The sequence below is a fragment of the Triplophysa dalaica genome, chromosome 7, assembly GCF_015846415.1.
Source record: "Triplophysa dalaica isolate WHDGS20190420 chromosome 7, ASM1584641v1, whole genome shotgun sequence".
Lineage (NCBI taxonomy): Eukaryota > Metazoa > Chordata > Actinopteri > Cypriniformes > Nemacheilidae > Triplophysa > Triplophysa dalaica.
Window position 1 is genome coordinate 14,843,318 of NC_079548.1, and position 23,847 is coordinate 14,867,164.

The 23,847-nt window shown below is 38.2% G+C and overlaps 4 protein-coding genes across 5 annotated transcripts; 1 reads left to right on the top strand and 3 right to left on the bottom strand.

The window, feature by feature from the left end:
* Positions 1-3,699, top strand: dus1l (dihydrouridine synthase 1-like (S. cerevisiae)). The gene is made up of 13 exons (XM_056752214.1): positions 1-208; positions 608-853; positions 1,005-1,113; positions 1,192-1,242; positions 1,337-1,449; positions 1,654-1,736; positions 1,850-1,953; positions 2,023-2,170; positions 2,281-2,377; positions 2,460-2,545; positions 3,183-3,349; positions 3,439-3,476; positions 3,619-3,699. Exons 2-13 carry the CDS (start codon positions 617-619, stop codon positions 3,697-3,699), a joined length of 1,314 nt encoding a protein of 437 aa, XP_056608192.1. The 5' UTR covers positions 1-208; positions 608-616.
* A 2,669-nt stretch (positions 3,700-6,368) lies between these two features.
* gps1 (G protein pathway suppressor 1) lies at positions 6,369-12,201 on the bottom strand. 2 transcript variants are annotated; one of them, XM_056752208.1, is made up of 15 exons: positions 12,128-12,177; positions 10,870-11,070; positions 10,502-10,594; positions 10,100-10,281; positions 9,848-10,012; positions 9,453-9,588; positions 9,178-9,255; positions 9,036-9,096; positions 8,805-8,890; positions 8,253-8,347; positions 8,049-8,154; positions 7,883-7,963; positions 7,557-7,694; positions 7,206-7,340; positions 6,369-6,799 (listed from the first exon to the last, which is right to left on the bottom strand). In XM_056752208.1, exons 1-15 carry the CDS (start codon positions 12,158-12,160, stop codon positions 6,725-6,727), a joined length of 1,665 nt encoding a protein of 554 aa, XP_056608186.1. In that variant the 5' UTR covers positions 12,161-12,177; the 3' UTR covers positions 6,369-6,724. The 2 variants fall into 2 exon arrangements, with proteins under 2 accessions (XP_056608186.1, XP_056608187.1); XM_056752209.1 differs by lacking the exon at positions 10,870-11,070 and having other exon boundaries at positions 12,128-12,201.
* Positions 12,202-12,624: 423 nt separating this feature from the next.
* Positions 12,625-17,456, bottom strand: rac3a (Rac family small GTPase 3a). Its single transcript, XM_056752218.1, has 6 exons — positions 16,688-17,456; positions 15,327-15,398; positions 15,069-15,186; positions 14,665-14,727; positions 14,407-14,566; positions 12,625-14,269 (listed from the first exon to the last, which is right to left on the bottom strand). Exons 1-6 carry the CDS (start codon positions 16,720-16,722, stop codon positions 14,139-14,141), a joined length of 579 nt encoding a protein of 192 aa, XP_056608196.1. The 5' UTR covers positions 16,723-17,456; the 3' UTR covers positions 12,625-14,138.
* Positions 17,457-17,564: 108 nt separating this feature from the next.
* prkar1aa (protein kinase, cAMP-dependent, regulatory, type I, alpha (tissue specific extinguisher 1) a) lies at positions 17,565-23,847 on the bottom strand. Its single transcript, XM_056752215.1, has 11 exons — positions 23,694-23,847; positions 22,421-22,608; positions 22,165-22,332; positions 21,971-22,062; positions 21,809-21,870; positions 21,693-21,739; positions 21,408-21,566; positions 21,216-21,276; positions 21,013-21,134; positions 20,730-20,811; positions 17,565-20,555 (listed from the first exon to the last, which is right to left on the bottom strand). Exons 2-11 carry the CDS (start codon positions 22,592-22,594, stop codon positions 20,383-20,385), a joined length of 1,140 nt encoding a protein of 379 aa, XP_056608193.1. The 5' UTR covers positions 22,595-22,608; positions 23,694-23,847; the 3' UTR covers positions 17,565-20,382.

A 23,847-nucleotide genomic window follows, 5' to 3' on the forward strand; every position in this document is an offset into this window, starting at 1 on the left:
TTCAATCACGCATAATTTTTAACAGCTAATTACTATTTTTTATTAGTTTACGATTAGGTTGAGGGTTGGGGTAGGTGTAAACATTAGCTATTGTAATTTATTGTAATTTTATGGCGAGATTTTTCTTCACTTCCGGCCGTAGCTGTATCCCTTCTAGCCACAACCTTGCATGTGCCGCATAGAGTCTGTGTCTGTGTCATAACACACTGTAAGTACTTCAATTTCAAAGCCACTTTAGTAGATTTACAAGCAGCGACATTTATTTATTTGACTTGCCTGACTATCCCTGTTTATATCAAGTGGAAATCGAGAATATAAAAACCATTACGGTTATTTATTGCCTGTTAATAACAACACTCCCCACGTGTTATGTTTAAGAACCTACACAGAGATTCGACATATATCAATGTGTTAGAAATATTGTTTATTGTGTCGTACAGTAATGCTAGATTGATATGGTGCAGACAGTGAACTTCGTACATTTAAATGCGAAAGTTCCGAAACCGACACAAAGATAGATCTGATTGCAATAGATGCGTTTTATTTACATTCATATGAATGTATGAAAGTCAAATGTATTTATAGATGGTCGTTTTTTTCTGTTTAGGCAGCTGCCATGTCGAAACCTCGCGGGTTCGAGTTTTGGAAGAGCACTCTGAAGGGCGCACGGTACGTGGTCGCCCCAATGGTGGACCAGAGCGAGCTGGCCTGGAGGCTGCTGAGCCGCAGACACGGCGCAGAGCTCTGCTACACACCCATGCTGCACGCACAAGTGTTTGTGAGGGACGCAAACTACCGCAGGGACAACCTTTACAACGAAGTATGCCAGGAGGACAGACCTCTCATCACACAGGTGGCTTCATATTAGTCAGTCTTTGGTGTTCTGGTCGATTCCAGAACTTTGGGGTCTGCTATGATTATAGGTTACAGACAGAATAGGTCTTTGTATTTATATAGTGTGTGAGATTTTCAATACGGTATGGATAGTTCTGTTCTCATTACAGTTCTGTGCCAACGATCCCGAAGTGTTTGTCCAGGCTGCTCTGCTCGCTCAGGATTGTTGTGATGCCATCGATCTGAATTTGGGATGCCCACAGATGATTGCAAAAAGAGGTACCAGACCTTTTATGTGACTCGAAACATGCTTAAGCAAAATGTGCCTATGTATAATGTTTGTGATTCTCTCTAAAGGCCATTACGGCGTGTTTCTTCAAGATGAGTGGGACCTTCTGGAGAAAATGAGTACGTCTTGAATAAATGAGTAAATCTTTAAATAACTTGACTAAGGTGTGAGGCGTGCAGCGGATTTGTATCTTTTTTTGGCCGTTCTTTACAGTTAAATTGGCCAACGAGAAGCTCTCTGTGCCAATCACTTGCAAAATTCGGGTCTTCCCAGAGATGGAGAAAACAGTCAAGTACGCGAAAATGCTGGAAAAGGCCGGATGCCAGGTAAACTGCTTTGGTTTACTGCCATATAGCAGATGCTTGATCCAACCACTTACAGAAGTATACTTGCAATGATTTAGTCTTACACATAGAGCCACCTGAGATCTATTGCCCTAGGTACCAGCCTAGACTTGTACCCCTTCTTTACCAGAACCCTCTGTGCAACGCTGATATGTTTATAAACAGAGTTGCTTAACTTTTCCACAGCTCCTCACAATTCATGGGAGAACCAAGGATCAAAAGGGGGTTTTTACTGGCATTGCAAGCTGGAAGCATATCAAAGCTGTACGGTAAGAAATAGCATTCAAATATAATCTACTTGCTAATGGCTGTTTTTGTATCACAGTTTGTTGTTCATCTTTGCATTTTATTGTAAATTGATAAATGAATCTCACCTTTATAGAGAGGCTGTAAACATTCCTGTGTTTGCCAATGGAAACATCCAGCACCTGAGTGATGTGCATCTCTGCATGGAGGAGACTGGAGTACAAGGAGTCATGAGTGCAGGTACATGCAGACAACCAGTGTGGTGAGTCATAGAAAAACTTGTTCTTTAAACAACTTTGACATTTACAGAGGGAAATCTCCATAACCCTGCCCTGTTTGAGGGCCGCAGTCCACCTGTATGGGAGCTGTCTGAGGAATACCTTGAGGTGGTGCAGAAACACCCACCCTGCAGTCTGTCTTACGTCCGTGCCCACATCTTTAAACTCTGGCACCACACGTATGTACTGATTCATTGACACTGTTCAGACAGATTGGATGTTGGTTCGGAGTTGTTATTACTCTGAGGTCTAGAAGGTCACTGCTATCTTAATAAATAGGTCTTTTTAGGCTACAGATACACCAAGACTTGCGGGAGGAGTTGGCCAAAGCGAAAAATGTTGCTGGGATAGAAGAGATTAACAGACAGTTAAAACTACGTTGCCAGGTAAAGGAGCTTGCTTTTACTTTGTTGGAAACATGTGTCTTTGAGAAATTTCCTCTAAAGCTGATCTTTTTTTCTGTTACAGGAGGAGATGACTAAAGATGAATCTGAATGGCATCAAACTGGATTGCCCTTCCCCCACTGGATCTGTCAACCCTACGTCAGACCACCGTAACGTATTTTATTTTTATTTTGAATGTCACAACAATTATACAATTTCTGTTTTATCTGCTACAGATGGTTTTTAAATGGATAGATCACCCCAAAACGTATGTGACTGTATGACTTTCTTCTGCAAGACACACAAAAAATATATCGTTAGCCAAACAACATTAAAGTGATAGTTCACCCAAAAATTCTCCTGCAGAACACAGAAGATATTTTGAAGGAAGTTGGCAACCGAACAGCACCCATACACTTCTATTGAATGGACACAAAACCAAATGCAAGGTGAATATGGGCCAGTTACCAATATTTTTCAAAATATCATCTTCTGTGTTCTGTAGAAGAAGGAAGTCATACAGGTTTTAAATGACAAGAGGGTGAGTAAATGATGATTACATTTTTAATTTTTATTTGAATCCCACTGTATTACCACTGAGACATTTCTCAAAATATCTTTTATGTTTCACAGATTAAAGGATCATATACTGATTTTGAACGACATGAAGTAGATATATGATGACAGAATTCAAAGTGAACTATCCCTTTAAGATCTGCAAAGCAAAGTCTTACATTTAACACTCTCTACACTGTCTATGATGTGATTCAAAAGGGAGTTTATATGGCACACTGGTATATTTTGCAGACCAAAGGATCCAAACTCAGAAAATGGCCAGACGGCACAGAAGACAAAAGCTGTGAGTGTGAAAAGGGCACACGAGGAGACCGATGGACCCAACGACTCGCTCTCCAAGAACCAGCAGAAGAAGAAAGCCCGTAACCCTCACAAAAACTTCTCTCCGGAGCTCAGACGTAAGAAGATTTTGTGACATCACTTTAGATTTAATTTAATTGAGTGAAATATAATGTGAGGAATAATTTGGCCTATTGTTATTCCACAGCAAAATACATCAAGTGTGAGCAGTGTGGAAACCCTAAAGTAAGAATATTTTAAACAATGAATTTTTATACTAATTAAATGTTTTTTTACTGTTTCATGTATATACTTTCAGTGTGTTGTTAATGTGTCACAAAAACAAAACTTGTAAATCCAATAAACTGTCGAATTGTTTCTCCAAAAGGGAAATAAATGTGTTTTCAACTTGTGTCGTGGCTGCTGCAAGAGGAAGGCTTTCAAGGAAGTGGCTGATTGTCCTGGTTAGTATACAAACCACAACGACACTTGCAATGGGTTCGACTTTACACGGAACTCTTTTGAAAAAAACAAACAACCCTCTCAAACCAATTTATCAGTTTTATTTAATAAGATTTTTGCTTGATATTGCATAATTTGGTACATATTTCTGGAGCTACAATTTAAAGGTCCAATTTGTCATTATTTTCTATCTACATACACTGTGGGTCCCCTTACAATGAATTCGTCATGTTGTTTCTACAGTATCCCTAAACGGACCAACTTTTTTTAGTAAACTCGTCATAAAAATAAACTTAAAACGTCTCCTTCGGCAAAGAAGCAAAAACGGGATGACATCTTCGGTAGTGCTTCGAAAGGATGGGGTGGAGTGAGCTATCGTTTGCAATGCGCAACCTCACCACTTGATGCAGCTAAATCTCACACAATGGTCCTTTTAAACAGTATTTACATTAAAATGGTAACACTTGTAATAATAATTGTGCAGAATAAAATAACATTTTTTGTCATGTTAAGGTATCAAAACGTAGAGCAACTTCCTTACCCAACATAGTATACGAATGTAACCATGGTAAAGTTATACCACTTAAACTACTTTGTATGTGTTGAATTATAGGTCATGGCTTGAGATTCAAAACCAAGGCATTGAGACAATGCAACTCAGATACAGGCAGTGAGCAAGCAAATGGAAAACCTGACAATCAGACGGACCTTTCCACTACAGTCCTTGATCAACATGTCAACCATAACCTGGCTTTGGGCATCAATCTCAACACTTCATTGAACTGATTTACCATTGGAAAGTTTGTATGTAACTGTTGTTACTCCTGCACTGAATTTGAATGTCAAAATTGTAATTGGTGCCAAAGTGGGTCCCTCACTGTTTTAAATATTAATACAGTTTTTGGATGTCATTTTGAATGCATGTTGACATCAACTTAACTGGACATGCAAAGCTTCTTTTACACAACTATTATGGTAAAGGTACATCTCCTCATTTCTGATGTATAGACTGTAATGATATAACTGTGCTGCTGTAAATTACTGTTAATTCATCTGTTATTTACAAAATCAGTCATTGTATATCAGTGTTTTGAAATACCACTTTCTGGATTGTTGTTGGGTGAATGTAACAATATTGTTTGTGTGTTTTGATGATCACTTGGATGAAATTGGAGTTAGAATACGCAACCACTCTGACAGATCCATGTCGGTCTCCTTTTTTCTTGGGACATTCTGTGGGAACATTCTGAGGGAACATTCTCATCTTTACATAGATGTCACTTTTTTAAACTCTATTTTTATATAGCTTTCCTGTGAGTCAGCAGTTAGAGCATGGTGCTACCAACACCAAGGTCATGGGGATTGCACATTAATAGAAACATGTATAGTACAATGCAAAGCAAGTCGCTTTGGATAAAAGCTTAAATGTAAATTTATTGTCTTCCAAAGGGAAAGTTGTAGGGTGGAAACGGAGTTAAACCCCTGGCTTTTCATGCATTCATTTTCCATTATTCATTTTTTGTTTGGATTACTGTCAGTAGTAGTACGGACTACTACTGTACTTCCATGATCACAAGTGTATGCAAAATTTTCGTATTGACAATTACACTACAAAAGATTCTAGGCCCAGGAAATTGTTGGTTTTTAAGGATAATGCCCGAGGTATGCCTTGGGAAGAAAACCATTTATAAAGATTTAAACTGCCAACCCCTTTGTGTTGCCATGAGTGTTTTATTCAGATTACATGTTACCTGTTTATGCTGTTCTTATATAGTTTTAATTTTTGTATAATTTTAAAACATGACACGAATTTGTATTTTCACATTTCAGTTTTGTCTGTATCAGAAAACGCAACAATCAGCTCAGTGCCTTATTCTACACATCAGTGAACGACTCCCCTTCAGTCTCTTAATGTATACATGTCGGCAGTGCGTTAAGAGCTGTGGTTATTCTGTGTAAAGGTGTTTTTTTTCTCTTTTTTTACCTCCAAACATTGTCCCACGGATCAGTTTCTTACACTTACGTTTTTTGCTCCAATAAATCTTTCAAAGTGCTAAAAGAAAAACTAATTCTGTTGCACTTCTTTCAATGCCTTTTCAAGGCCTTGTAAAGTTTACCTGGTTCAAACAGTACATAAGGCGGCCATAAATAATATGATCGGAGATAAAACTGAATTAGGCCTTAGTTAAATCATTTAGGCTCCGTTTCACAGACAAGGCTTAAGGCTAGTCCCAGACTGGAACGAATGTTTGACCTGTCATAACTGAATATAACTTCAGAAATCGCTTAAAATATGTTAGTGCCATTGTTTTGTCTCAAAATGCACACCAGTAATGTATTCTTTGAAGTCATTTTTGTAAAAGCAACATAAATATCTTAATTCAACCAATGCATGGTCCTGGCTTAAGCTTAACCATGCCTGGAAACTGGCCTATATTTAGTTAATATAAGTTACATTTACATACAAATCCCTTAGAAAGAAACATTACTGATGTGCATCTTGAGACATAACAATGTCAATGACATATTTAAAGATATGTCAGGGCAAGTTATTTTCAGTTAAGATAGCTCAAACATTCATTTAAGTCTAGGCCTCGTCTATGAAATCAGTCAAAAAGCTTAAATATATTTAACTGGATATATTTAATATATAGAAAGAATCTTTCCCTCGTGGAGCATCTTTTTGAATGTATGTTTATTTTAAAAGCATGTTTTGTGATGAGGTTTCTCAACGTGTAATCAAGGTTTGTCACAAGATACAGAGGAAAGTGCATCCTTACAAAGAACAACAGGCCAGTACGGCTTAAGCGCCGCATTACTCTTTTTATCTTTTTTAAACGTTCTTTTCCATTCGAGCAACAGGGTGTGCTTGTCTTTAATACAGACAACAGACATCATCTTCCCAACTTAAATAAAGTCTTTAGATTGTGATTTTTCTCTCTTCAGCAGGGAAATAATTGATTTCTAAACAGGGGCCTAAGATGCGGCAGTGGCCCCGTGTACTTTCCGAGGAGAGGCATCTGGTCGACTCTTCACATGTTGGTGCTCATTCGTGTTTGGCTGTTGGCAGGTGTGAGCTCCCCTTGACTGCCTTCTCTTGGAGGGGACTGTGAAAGGGACGAGAGCGATCTGTGAGAAGCAACACTATGTGCAACAACACAAACACACCAAGTGAGAAGTACATGCAGGTGATCGTGAGGAATGACAGGGTGAAGACTAACTGTAATTGAACATCTCTATGACTCTGTTAGCTCCTTTTCAAGACAGAACGTCTGAGAGCTCACAGTTTTCTCATACATTTGTTTTTTTAATCATACAAATTGTTACAAAGTGCATTTGCAATGTACTTGAATTTCTTTAAATACGTTTAGAGTCAGAACAATCTGTTCTGTTATTTAGAGTATAAGAGCTCTGAGAAATTCAAGCTGAAAGGACAGTGAGGGAGATGGTCAGGGGATGATGAGGTGTAGAGCAGAGCAAAGCGAGGACACGTTACCCTGGGGACCCTGTTACCTTGACGTGTATCTGATTACGAAGCACAGCTGCCCGCAGGATCATGGCTTTCGCTCGTCTCTGGAACTCTTTACCCATCTGTAGCGATTTCTCAAAAGTTGTGCTTCTCTGATCCACATCCCTGGCATACAAGATCTACAAATGGGATGGAAAATGCAACACTCAATACACAGGTTCAAGTCATCCCCAAAACAGTACACAGTAGACTAAGCATGTCATTAGGTAGTTATTACAGTAACAAGAGTGTGTTTGTGCTGTGGCTTTTCACAGTGCATAAATTCTGCCTGTTGTTTGTTACAAGTAACAGGGTGATAAATGAGGAATGACGGGGTTGTCAGAATGCAGCCCTGCCTTGCTGTGGGAGTCGATACGGGCATTGATCAGGCCCTCCAGGATCAGCTGGGTGAGTTCATCCTCCAGAGCTGCCACAGTTGTATTAAAGGCCACGGCCATCTTGTTCATGTCCGCTGACACATAGGGGCTAAAGTACTGCCCGGGGGAAAGAAAAACTACATCAATGAATTACTCACAAATCCTTTCTCTTACTATATCAATACATGTTATTTCAGATATTAAAATCTTTCAAAATCAGTTTCTCTCAAAGAATATGTCAGAACTGTAAACTATTTAATTTGGTTAACATCCCCTGAGTGCTGAACAAGTGTCAACGAACATACCTGTATGAGGGCTCTGTTCCTGATTTGTGTGTAAAGTGTTCGTACATGAGGGGCCAGATACATGTCTAGGAGGAGATTATCCTACAATACAGAAACGATACTGATCAATCAAATCACCCAACAAAAAGGACAACAAAAACAAATCAATGTACTAAAGAGAACGTACCTTCATTTCATCCAGCATTTTCAGACAGAACGCATACTTTGACTCATAAAACTGGAAGATAATATCACGGACTTGGGGTTCCAACTCTAAAAATAATTTAAAGGAGCTAGAAAATAAGGTGAGAAAATGAAATCGGTGAGATTTGAGCCGCACAGAATTGTAACCAGTAAACACATACTTGCCATTGGCAAACAGAAAGCTCACCTGCTTGAGATGACGTTTCGCTGCAGTTCCTGTCTGTCAAATGTAGCCAGGGCACACAAGCCCCCATACACTGCTACATTACTGGGGGAAAGAAGCTGAAAGCCACATTGAGCATGTCAGTAAAATCGACAGGAATATCACACCCACAAGCCAAACTGACAATCATATAAGAGAAAAAATGACCACTGTTTCTCAAGATTCAAGATTTGTCACATATACAGTTATTTACATACAATATGGGGTGAAATGTTTATCTGTTAATTTCTCTAGACAAACAAAACAATAGCTTTTAAAGGAAAAAATAAGAGTTAATTAAAACTAATATAAAAATATATTTAAGATTTATAACCTCAAAATGTGCAGGGTATGAAAAAAGTGCAGAGTGTAAAAAACACAATAATACAAAAACAGCAGTATAATCCCACTTTCTTTGAAAAAAATTAATTCCAAAAATAGGTGTGGAACAGTTAATTTGGGATTTTGACTATATCTTATCCATCTTTACCTAAACCAGCAATATTATAAAAAACTGAACAATTGAATGACACCAACCTCAGGGAAGTCGCAGTGATCAAACGATGCTTGCAGAAAGCACTTGGCAGCTGGTTTATATTTTCTTGAAGCAAGTTCGGCCAGTCCTAATGAAATCATAAAAAGTCACAAATGACTGCTTAATATTTCAGAAAGTTCATTTCAGAAAGTTCATTTAATATAGTAAATCGTGCACCAATGTCATTATTTTTTGCAAAGAGAAACTTCACTTCAAACAAAAATAAGACTTGCCTGCAGCACATTTTAGTTTGGTTAGAACAGCTTGGTTTTGACTATCTCTCTCTCCTCGTTGCTAGATTGCAGATAGAAACAAAAATTAAAACCAACAATGATTCTCTGTTGAAATCTCATGGATAAGGCAAGTTGTGCCTACCTCTGCTATCTCTGGAGTGGATTCAGCCTTGCTGACGTAGCTAAGTACATGGGACCAATTTTGGAGGTAAACGCTAACCTATAAAATATTAAAGTTGTTTAGTTGAAAGCATGATCAAATAGTAAAGCTACCTGCATCAAAAAGCTTTTGTGCAGGAAAAAAAAACGTTTTCTATCTACTGGTTGCCTTTAGAATAATACTAAATCAAAAATACATGACTAAAAACTGAAATATACAAATGATGCCGTAATGAAACATTAACAATAAATCCATACCTTGATTACATTAAGACACATGTTGATGACATGCTTGGCGCTAGTGCAGTAGTCTCTGGCTCTGGAGTAGCATTTCAGGGCATTGCTGAGGTCACCACAGTCAAGATAATGATCTCCAAGGTCATCATGACCCCTCCTGAACACAAGCAGAAATTGACAGCATTCAGATTAACAAGTATACAGTCCAAAGCATGGTAATGCTTTTGTTATGAATGCAGCAGACATTAATATACATTTACATTTTATCCAAAGTAATTGACTCTAATCCAAAAGCTCATTTTTTGTATACGTGTTCCTTGTAAGTCAAACCCATGACCTGCTAATGCCACGCTCTACCAGCTTCAGGAATGGCATCAAAGGCATGTTAAAACAGAAGACAATCGGTGTGGTCATACCGTATGCTTTCTTTGATGGAGTTTCCCTTGTAGTTTTTAAGGTCAGTATCCAGCTTCTCCAGTTTGAGGAGGGCTTTTTTCCTGGTGGACTCTGCCCAGGCTGTGTCAAGAGGTGGGGGTTCTACTGCCCCCTCAGGTACCGCATCTGGAACACCCTGTACCTCCCTGTGTTGACACAAATATTTCATTTACAGACTCAGTCAAAGCCCTGCATGTTATCTGTCAAGAAATGTCTGAATGCTTTGCAGTTACCTTGTGGCTTCAGTGAGTTTGCGGTGGATTTCTTCGTAGACGTCAACGTTAAAGGTTCTTTGGACGAAGGACAGAGCCATCTTCAGAGCTTCCACTCGCATCTGGGGGCAGTGGTCTGCAATAAACTGCAGCCTCTCAATCCTCATCAGTCCACTGTAACTGGTTGCATACTGCTCAAGATCCTATACACAAAAAAAATCCCCTCTCAGAACATAATGTTTCCTAAAAAGTTCAACGATTTGCTGATTGGGATATTCTAAAATTCTAAAAATGATCTATTCCTATTTTTAAGATTACTCACTTAACTTAACTCACACACTTAACATCACTCAACTCTATTGTGTGGACTGTCAAACACACAAAATAATAAGATAAAGCCTTTAAGTCCTTAACACAGCATACCAAAGTCGGGTTTTCCACAACATAGTTGCTGTCAGGTGCATTCTGCTGGTCTTCCGCTGGGTCAGCATCTATCTGCATGGGCTCTACAGACCCCTGTTAATACAGAAAACATCATGTTAAAGACTCATTCTAAGAGCACACTTGAAGAGGACATAACACAACACCCTCCGGTTTATGAAAGCCATTAGAGCCTTGGATAACAGTTAACATAAGATGCAATTCACAAAACAACATGTGTGGATAAAATACATCTGTGCTAAGTAAACCATGTATGTGATGCAAGAGGCAGACATGATGAAGCAACAGCAGAGTCTGCCAGGTTTAAAATAGCTTACGCGCCTGATCCGTCTACACTGTGTGGTGGTTACCTCCAGTGAGTATGAGGAAGCGGAGTCTGAGCTGTATACGGCACATCCTGAAGTAAATTCCTTGAACGTGTCAGACCCGGTTCTGTCAGGGTACAAATGCAGATCTAACGAAGTGGACGAGCCGGCCAGTGAATGCAAGCTATCGCTGATCCTGCCCTCAAACTGTCTTGCACTATCACTTAACCCTGTCTGAGAACATTCCTACAAGAGGGATGATGCTTGTGAAGAGAGACGGACCCAAAACAATAAATGGCAGTTTGCTTTGAGATCAAAGTGAATATAAAAAACACCTCAAATGTGATTAAATAATTAAATTGTGTATGTAAAGAATAGATAATCGAAAAGAGCCTTCATTGCAAGTACTGTATTACTTTTTTTCAGAAGAGTTTGATGCTTGTTGACAGCCCTTGTTTGTTACCACATGTACTTAACTACAACACACAGACTTAAGACTACATAATACTTTACAATATATCTTGTTACTGTTTGTAATTCTTGACTAACTACATTATAATGAACAATGTTATAAATGGGTGCAGTGTTCTAAAAATGGAAACGCCTCTTAATAAATGATAAAAACCTCGACACTGTTAAATCCGGCTGGTCATGAGGATAAAATTAGACTTGAATAGAAATATTCCCTCAGTGCTTTAAATTCCTATCTGGTGTGCACTTGAGGAACAGCTGATGGAGGGCTCATTGCCTCCCAATGCTCTCTTAAACCTATAGAACTGTCTACCTTAACAGCCTTTCTGGGCATCACATGTACGTCAGAAACGTCCGAAGCAATGTCTGCCGAGCACGCAGCTGTCTAGGTTTTGAGACACAGCATGAATGTCAAACACACCGCCGAACTCGTAGTAAACAGGTAGCTTGCTAACACGATAGCTTGCTAAATACACTTAGCCGGCTAAAGAAAGTTTCTGCTGAAGTGTTACGCAAACAATCGCAAGAAACCCCAACGGACCCCTTCGGAGGTAAACCAAAACAGCGCTGTTGGAGGTAATCATTGTCGAAGGTGCAACTGTCTCGTTCCTCGGCCGGATAAACGCGCACCGCTGCTAAACTTGAGAAGTGCTGTTGCGTCCGGAGGGCCGCTCTGACTTACGAGCTCGTGCTAGAAGAGCTAACAGTTCAAAACGGATGCCATAGGTGAGAATTTAGCACTGTAAACAAACGTACATCAGCTTGATCTGTTTCTTTACCCACTCACGTGTTCTGCAAGCTTGCGAAGGACCATTTAAAGGCTTGAAATTACCTGAAAGTTAAAGACCTGCACGGGTAGTGGCATCTCCTCCTCTGCAGAAACACAGTGCACAAACACATCCGGGGCATGAGAGGGCGCGTTGTCGACGTCTTGCAGCGCGAAGACGTCACTACCTTGACGCTTTGAGAGATGCACTGCATTCGGATTTAGTGTTCGAGGCCTGAAGAAGTGTCTTGATTAAAGAAGGTATTTTATGATTTAATCATTATTTTATATTAAAAATAACGTAAAACACGTTTACAACTCATGTTTACTATTTTTTGTGTATTATTAATTAACCGTTGTATTTATTAATTTAATATGTCAAGGGGAAACTGTTTTTATAGCTTTGGTGTAGGTGTCATGTGTCTGGGTTTGATCAGATAATAAAAAAAACGGATTAATTTTGATAATGCACATTCATGAAGAGTTCCCTTTATTAATATATTATGGGATCCTGCTGGTTCTGCTGGTTTATCTGGTTAAATAACTAAATGTGCAAATGCTTTGAAATGTTTATTGAACAATAATACTGAGATTATCTGCCATTGGTTTAGTTCACAAAGAAAAACAATAGCTGATGTCATGGCAAACCAAATGAAACATATATAAAATTGACACACGTTTACATGTTTTAAAAAGCAAAATAATAATATAATAAAACACTTTTAGGCATGTTACACAATTTAACATGTTCGCACAAAAAGCTGTAATGGAACATTTCATCATGTTTTAACATATCAAAATGTATATAAAAGTGAAAGGATATTAAAATATAAGACAAAACAATGACTTTTAAGCACACAGTTCGCACAAAATTACCTTCATTTAGTGGCAGGAAGAGAATGCATTCATTAGGCGTCCTATTATATACCCTTTATATGGAATTGTTTATACTGATTTATACCAGTACTTTCATAGGCAACCAAATAGTCATTGTTTCTTGCTTGTTTAACATTTCTCTCCTTAAGCAACAGGATCTGTTGTTTTATATAAAACCATAAGATAGAGTATGGTCACACTAAAACACAAGTACAGTATGAAATGAAACAGGCGATACAAGCTAAAAGTAAAATACTTAGAATGTAGTTTTCCGTCACGTCTCTAGTGAGAGTGCTGACTATGGCATTAATCTCACCAGAGATATTCACAACATGTATTTACACAATCTCCTGACACATTCACAATATTTCACATAAGGGAAACATACCTGCAGATGAAATATCAATATTCACATTGACACATTGTCCACACTGTAGATGGTTTCATCTTAACAACAAAAACAAACAATACTGGGAATGCACACTTTTGTGACCCCAGCTGAACTTCCGGTTCACATTCACAAACAATAGAGTGCCTGTAGATTATTTCTTTAACATTCAAAAGAAACTGTTTCTTGACTTAACTTGTCGCTCCGATATTTTATATTTAGACTCCAATACCAAGCTCAACCGCTAAATATCAATGTACCATAAGGTTTGTTTAAATGCGTCCGAACTACAGGACCCATTCAACAAATTGTTTATTTAATAAAACGAATGTACAACAAAATTCAACAAATCATTTATTTAATACAATTAGCCTGTCATGAAGTAAAATAATAATACAAATTAATATTAACACAAATTAGACAGACACTATCCAAACACAAACCGGAAGTTAACTGGGGGTCAGGCACACTCGCGTCCGATGAAACGGTCTACAAGCACTGAAAAATGACAGGCTTCTTGGGGCACGCAGAGAAAATTATAATGTCCAACAAACTTGAAGAAAAACTGAGTTCATGTGTTATCTTTATTTTCCTTTAATAAGTAATTGTATATTGTGACGCGTGTCTTATGCCCTTTTCCAACAAAATGACATGTTAATCCAATTGTTTAAGGCAAAGAAAGCAAATTTGGCATATTTATGTTTATATATCTGATACATCAGACATTCCATTGAAATGCATGCCTCTACAGTCTGTCATCACACGTGTAGCAAACGAGAAGCATATTAATGTAGAAAGTAGTTGTAGTGTTCCTCAAAATACAGTACACTTTTTGCCCCTTTTCTTTACAGGTGGAGGGCACAAAACAGCACGGATGGCCTCATCAAACACGGTTTTTAAACCCCTCTGAGTAAGGGCGGAGCACTCCAGATATTTAACAGCACCTACAAAGCCAAAGAATCAAATGAGCTAACTAGAATATTAAAATTCCCCAAGATAACGGTTAAACAATGCTAAGATCCATGTTCAATATCTAGATCTAGTTATTTATAAAAAAAACACCCAGGAAAAAAGTTCTTACCGATCTCTCTAGCCATGGCAAGACCTTGTGGGTAAGTGATGGGAGACAGTTTTTTATCTCTAAGACGTTCAATTGTGTCTTTGTCATCTCGCAGATCTAGCTTGGTGCCCACAAGTATGATGGGAGTGTTTGGGCAGTGATGGCGAACCTCAGGGTACCACTACAATAAGAGCATTTGATCAACAATGGGAACCTACGTATTGTAGAGAAATAAATATTTTCAAGAAAAATGTCTGTTAACATAGTGTGGGTACTAACCTTTGCTCTAACGTTCTCGAACGAAGCAGGGCTCACCAGTGAGAAGCAAATTAAAAATACATCCTGCATGAAAAATCGATGTCATTAATTATTCAATTCAGATTGCAATACAAAAAAAGAATATATACTATATATACTTTGAAAGTTATTTTTAAAGCCTTTGTACATATCACTTTTTGTCAGAGGGAGAGAGCGAAACTGGTGTCTGGAAATTGCCACAAGCTAGGCTCAAATTCGGGTCGCCCCAAGCACCTTTGCCTGAGTGCCACCCACTAGGCTATTGACTCAGACATTGCAGTTTAATTTTTTAATGATTATTTCCAAAAAATACAAATACAGCTTAGATTACTATTTCAAAAAATGCAAAGATGTTTACAGAACCTGTAATGGTGACATTTAAGTACCGTTTGAGGGTAGGAGAGTGGTCTAAGGCGATCATAGTCCTCTTGTCCTGCCGTATCCCACAGGCCTAAATTGACAGGTTTGCCATCCACCATAACATTAGCAGAGTAGTTGTCAAACCTAATAAGACATAGAATCCTTGGTAAAGTTGGCATATAGATGCAAGACATTTGTAATGATCTAGCAAACCATGAACAGAAATGAATCTACACAGGCAGCACAAACATGCATGAATAATTCCCAATTCAAAGTATACTCACACTGTCGGTATATACTCTCCTGGGAAGGCATTAGTGGTGTAACTGATGAGAAGACATGTCTTACCCACGGCACTACAATACAAGAGATGCTATGGATTAGTGCATTTACTGTATAGGACATTATTATTGGCCATTGACTGAGCTATCATGTGCAGTCAAGGCAACAAAAAACAGAAAGGCTTTAAGTTGATCATCCAGACATTATTGTCACTATAGAAAACACAAACTACTTGTACAAAGTATGGGGTAGGCAGGAAATGCAGTTGTGGAGAGAAGATCAAAGAGGAAACAGCGATAAAAAATAGGAAAAGAGTAGGGAAGTGAGATAAAGAAATGTGGAGTGAATAGCAAGAATAAGCTTCAGTTGAGAAACCCTTCTGGTCTTGTCATAAAGTGTTAAGCACCACCTCTGTCATGATATGAAATGTAATTGACAATGGCAAATGACAGAAAGCAACACCTGAGACAATAAATATTACACAGTTAAGGGATTAATTGCATCAATTAAACAGTGAATATAAACTCTTGGCATGAAGGAAAGGGTAAATTCAGCACGTCTGTGAATGACAAAAATAAATTCTGACACCGATCTACAATATTTAGAAAATATTTTATAAAATGTTTAGATTATTTTTTTTAAAAAGTGCAGGAACATGAAAACAAATTGATCCGCCTAATACATTACAATAACATAGGTAATATTTCACATATTTTAGGTATTTTTGTAACTGATAATAGGCTATTACAATTAGCTCATTATATTGAAAATTGGTGACAGCACTATGAAAGAAAGATTGGCTGTGGATGACCGTCAATTCGTTTTCCAGATGTAAAATAAAGTATTTGAAAGGGTGAAAGCTACTAGATAGTATGCAGCGCCATGCATGCGATCAATGAACAGTAGGCTAGGTGTGAAAACATTACATCATTAAATAGCGATTCCGCCGGACACGCGCATCTGATTTCTACACCACATCTAAGAGCTCAGTTAAACATAGCATTTCTCATTATCAAAATACAAGACTGCGACGATGTTTAAATAAATAAAAATCGCAAAATTGTACAAACCCAAGTCTAAATTTAACAAAACAGCGACCACCGAACCCAACCTATAGCTTCTTACAAATCAGCTGAACATGACAATAACGCCAACTACTGTCTTACAGAAAAATCGATTATATTTAGGTACGCTTATTACTTATAAGCATGTACATCCTGTCTCGTAAGTACGTGTAAAAACCGGCAGATATCAGTCATCCATTGAGCCAGCCCACAACCATCATCTCGCAACAATTGCTTTTCTCCAGAAGAAACCTTCGCAAAAACATGAGCAATTTTGCCATTTTTTCTCCATATCTTACCCGTCGCCGACAACAACACACTTGATAGCTTGCATTTGCAGGGCAGAGTTAGTATCCGACGAGGGAAGAATCTGTAAAAAAAGGCTAAAATGTGATGTCTAAGCTGCCTGTGGGTTGGTACCACTGGGGTTCAGCTGCAGCAGCAGCACCGGCAGTGGAGCGCGTTTCACGAAGTTTCCGGAAAAAGACGAACATGGTTCGTCCTTTCTCGGAGGTTACGTGAGGTCCCAAAGCTGTCTGTTTTTTATTTTACCTAATTGATGCACGTAAATTGTGTCGTTGACAGCTGTAAAATTGTCAATATCGCTGATGACTCAAATTCCCCCCAAAAGTATGCATTTATATGATATATGTAACGAAAAACAATACCAAATATATAAAGGTGAAGAATGTGACAGAAGTTATATGTTTTAAGTTAATTTTACAGACATTAAAAAAAATAAGAATAAATTATTATTAAAGCAAGTTTACAAATAATGTTAATTGTAAAATTGTTATAGTCCTGTCAATGCAGATTACTACTAAATATTAAAGGTACTCTTGCTCCAGCTGGTTGATGGGAATGCTCCTTCTCCGCTCTGGCTGATGCGTGGGCGTGCTTTACCGGGATAATTGTCCAATTAGGGACAAAGAAAAGTTGTTACGAAACGGATTTTCACGTACGAAAAAAAACAAAACTTATATAAACGCTGGGTGAGTGTATCAAGCACAGTCATACAACTTTTTGAGAAGTTGACCATGTCAAGCATGAGAAGACAGCACGTTTAACATTTTAAAGAAGTCAGAAGGCATGAAACACAGTTGCACATTCCCTATAAGTCAACAGGTTATGCAGAAAAAAAAATCACAATAAATGCAAACACAGGAGACATAAATATTCAAGAATTAATCATTTTATTGCTTGACCTGCCATTGGGACAATCCATACCAAAAGGGTTACAACTTGAGCACATCCAATGAAATCAAACTGTATACAGTTATAGAAAAAGAATAATAGAAAATGGTCCTCTGACATCCTCTCTGTGCTGAGTGCTTAAACAGAATAGGTGAAAAAAATGATTGAACAGGAATCTGTAAGCCCTGCTGAAAAGCTTCCAACCAACATAAGAATTCATCTGTAGATACTATATAATTTTACTGAAAACACCATTGGCAGTCATGAGCACGGAATGGAAAGCAAACCACAAAAAAGGTAGGGTGGCAATTTAAATGCATTTTCGATGTACCACTGAATGTTCTTTAAAATACAAGGCTTTGCTTTGTTAAAAACCCCAATAGGCAGGTGGCATCTATTAAAAAAAAAAAAGAAGAGGAGAACCACAATAGCGGTTTAATGACGCAATTTACAGAAGATGGCAAAGAAAGATTTATTTCAACACTATACCTACTGCCAAACATATTTAGAATGAACTGTGCATGAGCACTAATAAGTGCACTACTGCAATTGCCAATCAATCTCCAACAGTTAAGATCAAGGACAAATCATACTAGAAATAATTTAAACTGGTTCATTTATTTATCCCCATTATGAGGCATAAACCACCAAAAACAGTGGAACGGTTATTATTCAGGCTATTTGATCACTTCAACTAAGGGTGGCGAATTCTGTGGTTTTAAAGCTACGGCACCAAGATTTCATTGGTTCTGAAATTCTAATCAAGACTTCAACTACAATGGCAGAAATCTGTGAATGAGCATGTCAGTAAAAGTTTATTATCCCATATGCCTTTTTCAAATCAAGAGTAAGGACAACAGAGGGCGAAAGCAACTCATGTGGTTATTTGGGGAAACTCGGATTTTGAGGATTAACACCAAATGTAGGCCAATTCAATGGACTCTCTTTCTAATCAATGACACTGTTAACTGGACCATATAAGGATTACATACAATATTGTATTTTACAAACAATACAGGAGGAAAACAGACTGGAGGAAAAAAGTATAGAAACCAGGCACTTTTCAAACCTACATAATATCTTGCAACAAAAGCCTGTTATATAGAGGAGCTGGATATATGTATACTTAAAATAACTCAACAAAGTAAGGGACAAATAATGCTTATTAAAAAAATAATACAAGAGTATCTGTGTGACCTCAATTAAATTCTACCTTCAGCAGTGGTTAACACTATATCGTACCACCCAGTAAAATTCTACAACACAACTCCGAGAACCAAAAAGAACAATAACTGATAATAGATCATGGTGGTGACAGTATTGTTTCACAAATCTATTTCATAACATTGTCCGGACTCCAACCAAAATGGTATACAGACCCTATCAAATTAACACAAGCTGTAAATACTGTCCCCATTTTAAGACTTCATTTAACTATGAGCAGAGTAAATACTCTGATTCTGTAACAAAAAAAGGACACTGATGACATGTAACCAACTTTCAGATTCTAAACCCTGACTTGCTTCCAACATACTCAAATTTTGTTTATTTTAGTTTAAAAAGTGTAGGTAAAAGAGAGATGCACAGTTCGAAGCAGTTCACATAAACTCTCATACAGAAAAGCTAACAGTAAAGGCATAAAAAATCATGACCACCAAGGAGGCCATCGAGCAGTCACTTCCCACTGTGTCTACATTGTCAATGTGTCAGCCAGGAATCAAAGATTAACCACAACCATTACATTCTCTAAATTTCCTGATCGTAAGAATAAAAAAAACGTAATTAAACGTCGACTTTTTGTGCCAACATCTAAAAATGTAAAACACAATAACGGTTTTATGAAAATAACATTATTCTGTGTGTGTGTGTGTGTGTGTGTGTGTGTGTGTGGGACAAACAAACAAAAGCAACTGCAACAAACAGCATCTCGTAACACAGAAAATGTGAAAAGTGTAACTTGAAAAAGAGATTTGACTAATCCTGATCTGCTCCACATAAGAGTCCAGCGTAAGCCCGTGTATATGTAACATGGAGGATGATGGAAGAACACAATATCCAAAAGAGTACGAAAAAAGCCTTTGTTTCCCTAATGCAATTAGGATCAAATGCCACAATGAAAAACAGCAGGCGCATATAAAGTGTTCTTAATATATACGTATATATAGATATCAAACTGTGCAAAAAAATATGGTTATGGTCATTTACTTCTAATATAATCATTTACATACACTATATATGTGCAGCTAGAACAATAAGAGCAAAGCTTATCACCATGATTAACACGGTGACATTAAACTTCAGTACCCTCGAGAAAACAACATAACACACAAGTATTTGCCTTTGGCTTCCCTATATTCAAACGCTTGAAGTGAATGAGGGAAAACTGAATCTGAAACTCTTCAATGGCTCAAATAAGATACATCACAATATACTGTGTAAATACACAACGCAACTGTCATTCTTGCCACTGTTACCTTTTTCGATTCTAAACACTGTTACAGAGAAACTTGAAGCAATAAGGAGGCTAGAAAAAATCCTGATGGACTTGTTATTTCAACAACTTTTCACGTGACAGGCATCTGTGGCACATTAATTGGCTCGTTTCTCAGGCAAAACTAACAATCAGCCTCATGGAAAACCTATGATGGACACAAACGCGACAGCACTAACCGATAAACAGACAGAAAGAACACTGAAGTGAATGGGCACCTGGGTGTTGGAAAATGCATAAAGAAAAGGTACGAAAAGCGGATTTGCATTGGTGGACCCTGCAATAGAAGAGGAAAGAGCCTCAGGCATCTCAGACCGACAGAGACACAAAGCTGTTGTACTGCTGTATGTTTCTCTTCAGAATATCCGAACAGGGGCCGAGCACACGTTCGAACCGGGGACGGTCAAGTTTTACACATTTCAGTGGGCCGCGAGCGACCACGGTGGCGGCACGAGGCCGGTTCATGAGCAGGGCAATCTCACCTGTTGAGACATAAAAAGATAAATAAGTCAATTATTTTAAAAACGGCCGAACAGAGCATAAGAATTATAAGCAATAACAGCATAAGCAATCCAAAGTGGAACATTTATATGTTCAACATTTCCCAGAAAGCAAAACAAAATTTAAATCCCAGAAAGCATAGAAAGAACATTTACCAAAGTAGTCAGATGGTGCGAGTCTTCCAACCTCCACAAACTCCTCATTCTCTGACCGTCGCTGCAAAACAGCTGCAGACCCCTAAGGACACAAGTCTAAATCACTACATCTATTTTCCCACAATGTGTCTCTTATGTTTTAGGACAACAATTTCTGCAACAACTTGTCCAATCATACAAACGATACATACAATATATGAATCAAATCAGCATAGCAGGAGTTGACAAATGACACAATAATTAGCCATGTTAAAAAAGTAAATCAATTCACAAAAAAACATACCTCAAGGATAATGAAAAACTCATCCCCAGGCTGACCCTGCACAACAATCTTCTGACCATCCTCAAACTGGACAGTCTCAAGGGCGTCAGCGACAGTCAACCGTTCCCATTTATCCAGAGACTCTGTTCACATATTGTTAGCAGGTTATCATGAGGTAGCAGTACTTCAACAGTTGTTAATGTACAGAAATATGCAAAACTTACCCAAAATGGAGACCTTGCTAAGGAATTCCTCATACATTTTTCTCTTTCTCAGAGTACTTCCCTAAACAAGAATGAGAGCAGGAGAAAACTGTTAGTGTCTGTTTGCAAACAAAACCATATGTATATGTATAACCATGTATAACTGTATTAGAATAATGGACTATGTGCATATCCGTCAAATAGTACACAAACCATGAGTATTCTCCTGTAGCTGTCTCTGTCAATCCCCCACAGCTTGACGTTGGTCTTTGCTCTGACAGTGGCTGCCCTCGGAGTGCCATAGATTAAAGCCAACTCACCAAAACTGCCACCCTCTCCAATACTGGTCACCAAGTCATTGTTAACATAAACCTACCAAAACACCATTTCTCATCAAAATCCTGATCATCCTCAATTCGTACATCAATTTGTAAACAAAAGCCCCTCAAACTGGGAGAACGTTGCATTATTATTGTAATACGAAAGTATTGCACTTACATCCATTTCACCCTGGTCAATAACATAAAAGTTGTCACCCTCATCCCCTGAAATTAGAAAGAAAACATTTATCTTCTCCCATGTGAATTAAAAATTATTCTATGAATAAGTCTTACCTTGTTGAATAACAGTCTCTCCTGCAATGTAGGTGACTGAGAACATGGCATCAAAAATGTCACTGTAAATATAATTTAAGATAATACAAGTGAGCACAAAAAAAAAACATTACAAAGTTATATTAAACATCTAAAACAACAAAACAAAACGAGAAATAATACCTTCTTTCATTGTCATCAAGATGGGCAAAAAGCACATTTTTCTCGATTGCTTTAGCAAGGGCAGCCATAGTTTTATAATCTTTAGGAATAACCTGTAAAAACAGGAGAAGCATATATTAAGTAAACACTCCCCCAAATCCATATTGATTATATGCAGACGCAAACGCATTCCAATGTTGAAATTTGCAAGTTACCTTTCTGACGTAGGAAGCGGCATCTTCCTCGGTGTAGACCTCTGCGCTGATGGCACCACGGCGTCGTCGACCCTTAACCACAGGGTTCATGGGAGGAGAGACCTCATCTTCACGAGAATCAGATCGAGAGCTTGACTTCTGCTGGCTAACCATCTGTTTAGCTTCCTCCTGATAGGATGCAAAGACAGTTACTAACCAACATTTTAAAAACAAAGAATGGCAAGCATACTCTGTTCATCTGAAGAAAATGATCGACCTTTTCAAGCCTCTCGAAGTAATCTCTGAGGAAAGCCATGGGCCTGTCAGGCCTGGAGGTGCACAGCTGCACAATGCAGTCTTTTAACAGCTGCTGGATGTTGTGCTTCTGAACATAGCGCTCACATTCTCGCAAGCTCCTCTCTTCTTCACTGCTTGTACTGCTGGACGCCATGGTGACCTGCTGACCTGACATAGGCAATGAACATTAGCTTAAAGATCAGATCGTTCTTTGCTAAAGAAAGACATTTGTTTATTGAAGGCAGTACACTAGCACCATCATTTTTAAGTGTTTAGTGTTCTGCTGTTGGTTTTGTTTTTCAGAATAACGTTAAATACTATGGAAATATTTCGCAATTTTTAAACATGTTAACCAAAAATGAGGCAGGCTGAAAAATCTGATGTGAAATCAAAAACGATTTGTTCCAGGTATGAACTGCTTGCACTTTGCACTCCACTACAGTATCTATACAATAACATTGGAAAATGTTCACATGTATATGTTCTTGTAGATATACAACTTTTCAGCAATTCGTTTCAATTCCCTCCAGTCGACTTAACAGTTATTTTAATAATAAAATGACATTTCATGTCTGTACTTCATATAAAATTTTCATGCCCAGGAAATCACGATTTAAAATTTGCTGACATTTCTAGGTTATCCGCCCATATGATCATTATAGTAAAAATACACATCAGCCAATCAAAAATAAACTTACAACTTCACCCATTTTGTAAGAAAAATACAACATTAAACTTTATAGTACAAGCAAACTCGTTCAGTCAAAAACAAACACTTGTATTATGTATGTACCGTCTGTGAAGACACAAATCAGTATATTCAGTATCCACGATCACATCATTTTCCTAGTGTTGCATTTTGACAGGAGTTGTGGGGCCCTAAGGTCTCTCTCGTGGTCCCTGTGCATATGCGCATTCGCAGTTTGCGTCCCCAAAGGCATCTCACAACATAGTGCTAATCTTCCGTGTGAAAACAACAGCATTTTAGCTCACCGTAAACATTAACCACAGCAAATCATCGCGATACAAAGAGTGTTTAAACGATCATCAAGTCAATCCTGTAGTCTCTTCGGATCCGTGACTTCTGTAAGGTCCTATAACTAGCCCAGCAGTCAAATACGCCATCTTGCACTCTACATTACCACAACAACGGAAGCCGAAGGCTTTACGCTAAAGTCTTTACAAACGTGTCAACTAACGCGTCGAAATCACAAACAGTTACACCGAAACAATCTGCATTTAAATATTCATACCTGAGTCGTTTCGATGTGTTTGTCGACGTTGTTGTGTTCCGTCAAGCTGGCTTTCCCACAGTCCTTGGATGGCTGGATGCCTCACCGGAAAAGGTTATGACCAATCACAAACAACGAATGACGTCAATGCGCCTCGATCTGGGAAACTCGTTCC